This window comes from Sinocyclocheilus rhinocerous, unplaced genomic scaffold (genome assembly GCF_001515625.1).
Source record: "Sinocyclocheilus rhinocerous isolate Xijiao unplaced genomic scaffold, SAMN03320098_v1.1 scaffold217, whole genome shotgun sequence".
NCBI classification, from domain to species: domain Eukaryota; kingdom Metazoa; phylum Chordata; class Actinopteri; order Cypriniformes; family Cyprinidae; genus Sinocyclocheilus; species Sinocyclocheilus rhinocerous.
This window is the reverse complement of record NW_015662752.1, coordinates 307703-317190: the sequence shown is the minus strand read 5'-3', so window position 1 is coordinate 317190 and position 9488 is coordinate 307703. Positions and strand designations below refer to the sequence as shown.

Below are 9488 nucleotides of genomic sequence, written 5' to 3'. Positions count from 1 at the left end.
ACACACATCTCATCACAATGCACTTTCTAAATTTGGACTTCATGTCATTTGCACTTTTTACAGAACCATAATATTTTATATATTCAATTATATATATATACACACGCATTGCTATTTGCGCTGCTGGCTAGATGCTAACTACATTTTATTGGCTCTGTACTAGTTCTCTGCACAAAGTTTACTCTAAATTGACACTGGAGACATTGGAGCGCAACAATTCATTTACAAAATGTGTGGTCATAATGCAAACAGCTTTTTGCATTATGTTCACTACAGCAACCTCTACCTTTCAGACATTAAACCTTGTTTTAAACATGGGTAAGTAGAAAAATGAGTGCAATATATTTGTACCTAAATATCAGCAATTCAGATTCTAGCCTAAATGTAACCAATAATAAGTAAATGTGATCATTTTCCTCAAAAAGATAATTAAATCACACTTCCTCCAACCCTACAGGAATTAAAGAGCTGGATTAGATGAGACTTTAATATAATACTCTTGTTGATTCAGACCACAGATAAGCCTGATCCATATTTCGGAGGATAGATAGAAGAGCAGATTTTTTTTAATCATGCATCAGTGGGAGATTTTTGCCGTTTGATAAGTCACTAAACATAAACTGTTAAGATCCAAACAGCCCTGCAATCAGAATGAACAAATCTCATGCTAAAAAAGCTCTTCGTCTCAGAATATTACAAGGTCCCCCGCAAAGTTTGGAAGGGAGTACTAAACAGTCTTTCTATAATTTAGGGTACATCTCATGTCCATTGATGATAATTTCTTATATTTATATAAAACAAACATGCAGCTTTCGGCTTCTCAAGCCATTCATTTATGAACTGGAGGGGTGTGGATTACTTGTGGATTATTGTGATGTTTTTATCAGCTGTTTGGACTCTCATTCTGACGGCACCCATTCACTGCTGAGACACTGATGCAATGCTACATTTCTCCAAATCTGATGAAGAAACAAACTCATCTACAGCTTGGATGATCTGAGGGTGAGGACACATTTAAATTTTGGGGGTGAACTATTCCTGTAAACGTGTAATAACTCGCATGCATGCCATATGTTTTAATCACCTTTAAAACTCACCTTTCAAGAACATTCAAACAGTAGAAGAAAAAAAAAGTAGACATTAAACATTTGGATCTATAGACTAATCTTTGTTAGTTGGAACGCTGCATTTTACGAAATCCAAGACACACTGGTATTGCCAATTGTTAAAAAACTTGAACAACTCAATTAGAGATCCGGCTCTGACTAGAATGAATAAAACATGATTTATCAGATTCCACTCACACAGAGGAAGTGGAAGAAAACATCCGAAATCTCGTTTCATCAGAGCCTATTTCTCTAAATCAAACCGAGATATTTGTGTTGTTTCAGAACCTTCCGCGGCTGTTTCTCCATCACTCGTCTTGAAGCCTTTTTTTCACCTGACCACAATCAAGCCCCCATCAGCAGCTACTGCTCCGGCTGGAAAGCAATTTCCTGCATCCCTGCAGATGCATTGTGGGACATGAATGATCTCATTAGGAGCCATGCAAAGGTTCCCGGAGATGTCGGACAGGCCCTGCGGCAGATGAAAGCTGGCCCTCGTGCCCTCCAGACAGGAGATGCGCCGGAGCGTTTGGGTGAGCGGCTCAAAGCTCCCTCTGGCTTCAGGTCTTGATTCAGTGTTTCATGTCCTGGTCTTTCTAGAGCAGTGCTTCCCAACCTTTTGTCCTTGAAGTCCCCCTCCTTGCATATAATCAAACCTGAGACCGGCTCCTGTAGTTATGTGATTATTACAAATTAAATGCAACCCACAGATGTAATTAAACAAAGCATAATTATCTTTTTAATTACAAATAAAATTTTAGGTTAATTTTGTATTTTATTCAATAATATTTAAATATTGCACTATTGTATTTATAATAAATTTCACTTCGTGCCTTTTAATTTTGTAGGATGTTAGTAATACCAGTTCACCAAAAATGACAATTTGCTGAAAACTTACTCTCAGATCATCCAAGATGTAGGTGAGTTTGTTTCTTCATCAGGTTTGTAGAAATGTAGCACTGCATCAGTGTCTCAGCAATGGATCCTCTGCAGTGAATGGGTGCCGTCAGAATGAGAGTCCAAACAGCTGATAAAAACATCACAATAATCCACACCACTCCAGTCCATCAGTTAACATCTGGAGAAGACAAAAGCTGCATGTTTGTAGGAAACAAGTCCATCAAGACGTTTAAACAGTCACTTCTGGCTAAAATATGAGTTTATAATCCATAATAACGCTTCCTCCAGTGAAAAAGTGCATCTCCTGTTGTCCTCTCACATCAAAATCACCCACATTTTTGTTTAGAGCTATTTGGCTTGTAAGCGGTGCTTGATCTGTGCAGATTTCTCTCCTGATTCAGACCAGATGACTTTTTCACTGAGAAAGCAATATTATGTATTATGGACTCGTATTTTAGCCAGAAGCAACAATTTGAAGTTAAAAACTGCTTAATGATGGATTTGTTCAAACTAATTTGTTTAAAGCTTGTGGATTACTTACAAATCTTTGTGCATTTTTGTGATGTTTTTATCAGCTGTTTGGACTCTCATTCTGACGGCACCCATTCACTGCAGAGCAAGTGACGGAATGATACATTTCTCAAAATCTGTTCCCATGAAGAAATAAACTCATCTACATCTTGGATGGTCTGAGGGTGAGTAAATTGTCAGCAAAGTTTCATTTTTGGGTGAGCTATTCCTTTAATGAAGTGTCTGATGCGTGTGAATTCAGACAAGAGAGGAAGGATCTCAGTGGCGTCAATGGTGACATTCTGCAGTCAAATATTTTCATATAATGTGAGCTAAACGGTATAATTATCTAGGAAATTGATTTCATAGATAGTTGTCTCTCATATAACTCCACTCTCCCTTTCTTCTCAAGTAATAATATGTGACCCTGGAGCACAAAACCAGTCTTAAGGGTAAATTTTTCAAAATTGAGATTTATACATCATCTGAAAGCTGAATAAATAAGCTTTCAATGATGTATGGTTTGTTAGGTTAGGACAATATTTGGTCGAGATACAACTATTTGAAAATCTGGAATCTGCAAAAAAAATCAAAATATTGAGAAAATCATCTTTAAAACTGTTCATATGAAGTTCTTAGCAATGCATATTACTAATCAAAAATTAAGTTTTGATATATTTACAGTAGGAAATTTACAAAATATCTTCATGGAACATGATCTTTACTTAATATCCTAATGATTTTTGGCATAAAAGAAAAATCTATAATTTTGACCCATACAATGTATTGTTGGCTATTGCTACAAATATACCCCAGCGACTTAACACTGCTTTTGTGCTCCAGGGTCACATATTATTTAAACTCAAATCAGTGTTTTCGACCGTACTTTATCCTTTACTTTGTCTACTAACACAAACATGTTCTATTTCCCTGACTACAGTGTTTAGCTACAAAATAATAATAATAATAACAGATGGACTTTACCTTAATCTTTAGCTGTGATAAAGAATAAGATAAACTTCAGCTGAATATTTAATTGTTTTCATCTTGGAAAAGCACTGCATATATAAATTTCTGTAGTGAATATTCTCAGCTTTATATTTCATTAGCTAACTATTTGTTTGCAATATCTATATTATATAGATTTTTCACAAATGACTGGAGAAGTTATGGAAATGGATTGGTTTTATATTCCTGCTCTCTATATAGTATCAGCATACTTGTTTCTTGGACTCTACTACACTCTAGTGGCTGCTCACACACACGTTGCAATTCAACGTTAATAAATAAATTACAAGAATTAATGTCACACATTTTCCCCTTATTTTTGCATCGATTCATTTTTTATTTGCTTTCATTTATTTCTGTATTTATTCATGCCTACGATTTTAGGAGATAGTGGCACGCACAGTATCATTTCACATATACTTACATGTCCTGATTGAGATTAATCAAGCCCGCAGATCCTCAGGGAAACTCATCGAGCTGTTGTGTAACTTGAATCGATTGGAAATGAACACTAAAGTTGAGGTATGATCACATGAATAGTCATTTTAAATCTGAATTTATGCTGTAATCATCAGCTAAAGCCATGCGTCGATGTGCGTGAGCTTAGATGAATAATAATCATTCAACATATGGCTGAACGTGATTTAAAACACACAAAAAAGACAAAAAAGTTGAGGTTTTGTCATGCATTTGGCATCATTTGCTAATGTGCATATGTGTAATACAATGTAACAAAATCCATTATCATAATGAAAGAGACACTCCGTAACTGCACACAGAGGTGCTTTATTGATGAACACAATTTATAATGATTGAAAAATAAATCAATATGCTGTCTTCATGCACAGACACAACCTTCAAGATGCTGTAATGTGTGTTATTAGTGTTATAGCTGAAACAGATCTGCACACACATATTGATATGACTCCTCCGGCTGCTGCTACAGTCGTGTTGAGATGGGGCAACGCTCACATGCAGTGAATAAAAAATAAAAAAAACAAGGAAACAAAAACAGTTGCACGCTAATTTCCCATAAATCTCCCAAGCTTTGGCAACAGCGGAACCGGCTCATATAAAACAACTTCACTGAAGTCATAACCCAAACATAATGACTGCAGAGCAAACACACACACACACACACACACTTAACGCTGTACTGGAGAAGCATGGCTGTGCTGAACTCACACCTTCACAGCACACAGAGACAAACGTGATGGAGTCACAATAATCACCGGTATTTTGATCTAGGCCTATGTGACAGACAGCAGCTTTATAATTAAATATTTACAGGGACAGATCTTCATTTGCTTTTCTTCAAGAATGATTATATTTAGAGCAAAACCATCTGATTTTATAGACACCGAAGAACAAGAAGTAGAATTAGAAGAGGTGAACAAGACCATCTGAAGAGTGCACACAAACAAACTACTAAAGCACAATCTCTCCTCCCCTGATTAAATAAGACACCATGTGTGGACTAAATCAGCTGTTTGCATTCCTTCAAAAGATGTAATCTTTGGTCATCTTGAGTGAAGGCATGGCCTCGCTGACGTTCTGGTCGAGCCGGTGATACTCCACCCCGCGCGAGCAGAAACCGTCCCGCCAGCGGCGACTCTGAGCCAGCAGCATCAGCTGCAAACATACAGAGCAGAGCTCCATCATGATCACAGGTCACTCACACCACATATATATGTGACCCTGGAGCACAAAAGCAGTCTTAAGTCGCTGGGGTATATTTGTAGCAATAGCCAGCAATACAATGTATGGGTCAAAATTATAGATTTTACTTTTATGCCAAAAATCATTAGGATATTAAGTAAAGATCATGTTCCATGAACATATTTTGTAAATTTCCTACCGTAAATATATCAAAACTTCATTTTTGATTAGTAATATGCATTGCTAAGAACTTCATATGAACAACTTTAAAGATGATTTTCTCAATATTTAGATTTTTTTGCACCCTCAGATTCCAGATTTTCAAATAGTTGTATCTCGGCCAAATATTGTCCGATCCTAACAAACCATACATCAACGGAAAGCTTATTTATTCAGCTTTCAGATGATGCATACATCTCAATTTCACAAAATTGACACTTAAGACTGGTTTTGTGCTCCAGGGTCACATATGTGTGAACCAGTATTGTCACGATACTCACATTTCTAACTTTGATACAATACCTTAACAATAAAAAAAATGATATTTGATACGATTTCCGATACAACAGGGAAAAACGTTAATTTACTTTTGACCGTAATAAATATACTTTCTTATTAACTCTTATAAACTCTGTCTGAGATTCAGGCCTTGTAGCTCTGAGGGCAATTATATAAAAAGAATAATAATAAAATACAACTGCACAAAAAAATGAATGCTTTATGAATATATACATACACACAAATAATTTGAATTCAGTAATACCTTGAATATATTATTTGTTTTACACACTACATTAATACAATTATTAGAGGGGAACAATTTTATTATTGCAATTTTTTGGATAGAAATTGCCAATTAAAATGGCATTTAAAAACAGGATTGCTTTGCTTGTTTGTGGGGCTGCACAATTTGGCTAAAATGTTGTGATATATATAATCACTATGGATATAAAATAATAATTATTAGTAGTAGTAGTAGTACTAGTATCATTATTATTATTATTATTATTAATACTACTGCTACTACTTAATACAAATAGAAAAAATGGAAAACAAGAAATATTACTATTGTAAACTATAAAAATAAATATTTAAAAAAACAATATAATAATTATTTTATTTTACATTACAACTGTAAAATTGTCTTAATTTCTTTACATTTTTAAACATTACACCATCTAACTTATATTTTGACATTAAACCGCAGGAGCCCTTCTATAGTGCTTCTCATTATGAGCTTGTTAGGATGATTGGTGCATGCAAACAAAAAATGCATTGATTTCATTTAATCGTGCAGCCCTAACGCAGCACATTTAATGGCATTTCTTTACATGCTTCCCTATCGAATGTCAAAATGTGATCGAAACTACTGTGGTTATCTAGAGTAAACGCAATTAGATCAAACAAAAGCCCGTGGACACGTGAAGCTTACCTTCCTCTTGTTGTGGTAGGTGATGTACACGATGGCCACCAGAAAGGCGATGATGACCAGATGAAAGAAGAAGTGGGAGTCTTCATCCTGGGTGGTGTAGATGGTTGTGTCTTTGATTTGAACATTTATTTCTTCAGGGGAGTAAAGGTTTTTCCTCACTCCCTCGCTGTCTTGAGGTGACGTAATGTCACTGAAGTTTTCATCAATATCACCATCTTCACCCTCTTCGTCATCATCATCATCGTCGTCTCCAAAGCCCATGTCTGCTTCTGGAGACGTGCGGTCGGCCATGTAATCTGAGGTGCTCTCTGTTTTGTCAGCTGCGGGGGTGGAGACGGTGGTGGGCTTGTTTGCAGGCGTAGTGGTGGGCTCTGCTGGTTTGTGTTTGGTGGATGTGAGCTGGTCTGGAGTGGTTTTGTGCAGATCAGCAGTCGTAGGTGGAGCGGTAGGAGTGTCTGCTGATTTGGTGCTGATAGCGGGAGCTGCCGTCACATTCATCAACTCGACCGATTCCCTCTGAAGACTGCCGTTCTGGATGCTTGATGTGTTCTTATCAGGTTCTATAATGATGGTTTCGCTTTTATTGCCTACGGTCATCTGAGCCACACCAGCTGTGGATAAAAAGCAAGCCACATTAAGAGCAATTACTGTGATGCTTTAGATTACTTACAAATTGTAGTCTGTTACTGATTCCAAAATACATGACAAAAATTGTAGTTCGTAACGCAATCCATTAAATTAGACATTTTAGGTAATATAATCAGATTACTTGTTGATTACTTTTGACCGAACTCATTTATCACATTAATTTAAATACGATCATCTTGTGCCATAATGATATTAAAAAATACAAAAAGAAAGAAAATATATTCCATTCGTTGTGCATTAAACATTACATTACGCCAAGGTTTCCCAAACTGGGGTTCATGAAGGCACTGCAGTGGGTTTGAGAGGTTATTGAAATGCTAATATTTAATTACGTCATAAAAATAAATCATTTTAAAATAATTGTGTTTGAAAGACAAAAAACTTCCAAAGACAGTAATACATAATAAATAACCCACTGAGTGATCAAATAAAAATGAATGTGTTCATTATTAGTAGTTGATGCAATGTTGAGAAAACGCTTATTAAAACTGAAATGATTTCTGTAAATCCAGTGGTCAGATGCTGTGTGGTCTCTCAGTTTTCTGTGTAATTATAGTCATCTGATTAATGATTAATATGTACTCATGTAATCAATAATAAGGTAAATGTAGTCTGATTACAAGTATTTTAAAATTCAATACAATCTAACTACAAGTACTTAATTTTTGCCGTCTAAATACATAATCCAGATTACATGTAATCAGTTACTACGCTCTGTACATGTATTTCCTGCGAATGAATAAAAGCCACAGTTTAGAGTCTTGCTGATAGTAGATTATGATCTAAATTTATGATTCTGGCTTATTAAAGCATGCATTACAGATTCCTTTGATAATTCATTAGTAACACAAGTAATTGGATGAATATTATGTAATAACATTAGGTCTAATGTTTATAAATGGCAGGTCAACAGTTTTACTAACTATTACCGCCCTCAGCATGAGGTAAGATGATCTGTAGTCACTGAAACCAAAACCAGTTTGACCAGATTTTCATTTGAACATCTCTTGTTACATGTATTTTCAGTGCTGCATAAACAAACACTACGACTAATATGAAATAAAAATAACAAATTTGTCAGGAGAGACAGCGTGAATGTATGTAAGCCTGCAATTCTGAGAACAAAAGTCAGAATTAAAAAATATAAACAGATTTGTGACTGAGGTGTAAACTCATATTGTAGGTTTCATAACTCCGGTGTTTACGGAAGCGTGACAGCTGCGAAACTGACCACGTCACACAAAAAACACGAGACTTCCGGTATTAAAATCAACACTCAGAAGGCTTGTGCGAGTTTTCTGTGGGGTATTTATATAATATTTTGTAAACGTGACATTTATCGGTTCCTAGACACAAACATTTGATGAGAAAGACGTTTGAAGAGTAACGTAACTGTACGTGGGATTCATTCACACGGAACACGGGCTCTTTTCGGTAAATAAATGACATCCTGTTGATGTTTAGGGGGACATCCTCCACTAACCTGCCGGTGTCGGTGCGCAGCTCACAGAAAGGATCTGCAGTGACAGTAAAACTGCGAATATTAACGTTGCGTAGTCGCCGAATCCCGTCTTCCGCACCGCCGCCATCTTCAATGCTGTCGTCATCAGTGCGCATGCTCCGTGCTGCCTCCGCAGACAACGCTATGTACTCATATGTTGACTATGTAGTAGAATAGTATGCAAGCGTCTGGACAAAATACTTCTTCACAACTGCGTTTTTAACGGACGCTCTGTTGCTTAGTTACGTGCATTCCGTCACCGTTTAAACTGCCCTGTCAATCATCTTATCACATCATCCACATTTCGTTTAATTTAATTTCCTACCATACTGGAGAGAAATGAAGAGGCATGTCGATCTGCCATTCGCGTGTCCTTCATGCCGAGAACTCTCCACACGTGTTTGTATAACGATACATTTAAAAGTTAATGACCAAACGCGTCTTTATGAAAGTTCACAAGGTTGCTGCAGATTAAATATAACGCTGGTAACATTACACAAATATTTTTTCTTCAGGTTAGATATTATTTATCACTCAAACCCCTTACTCTACCTGTCCGTCGGTCTCGCATATCCGCCATGCTTGTAGTTTTTTAACGCGTGTTTGTAGTTCTAACCGAATCCTCGTCTTGCGCGCAGTGTTGTGAGCAATATTAGCCGTTAGAGTGTGCATCGATCTGCACTTCGAATTTTAATCTTTAGTAGTAGAGCATCCGGGAAACTTT

General features: G+C 36.4%; 1 protein-coding gene across 1 annotated transcript; it reads right to left on the bottom strand.

Annotated features, from left to right (window-relative positions):
- Positions 1-4290: 4290 nt before the first annotated feature.
- Positions 4291-8901, bottom strand: LOC107728277 (keratinocyte-associated transmembrane protein 2-like). Its single transcript, XM_016538399.1, has 3 exons — positions 8747-8901; positions 6616-7226; positions 4291-5156 (listed from the first exon to the last, which is right to left on the bottom strand). The coding sequence occupies exons 1-3, from the start codon at positions 8868-8870 to the stop codon at positions 5025-5027; spliced, it is 867 nt and encodes a 288-aa protein (XP_016393885.1). The 5' UTR covers positions 8871-8901; the 3' UTR covers positions 4291-5024.
- Positions 8902-9488: the final 587 nt, after the last annotated feature.

Coding starts and splice junctions, on each gene's coding strand:
- LOC107728277 (XM_016538399.1), bottom strand. CDS start 8,870: ATGACGACAGCATTGAAGATGGCGGCGGTGCGGAAGACGGGATTCGGC. Junction 7,227..8,746: donor CTGCGCACCGACACCGGCAG/GTTAGTGGAGGA, acceptor TTTTATCCACAG/CTGGTGTGGCTCAGATGACC. Junction 5,157..6,615: donor CCTACCACAACAAGAGGAAG/GTAAGCTTCACG, acceptor GTATGTTTGCAG/CTGATGCTGCTGGCTCAGAG.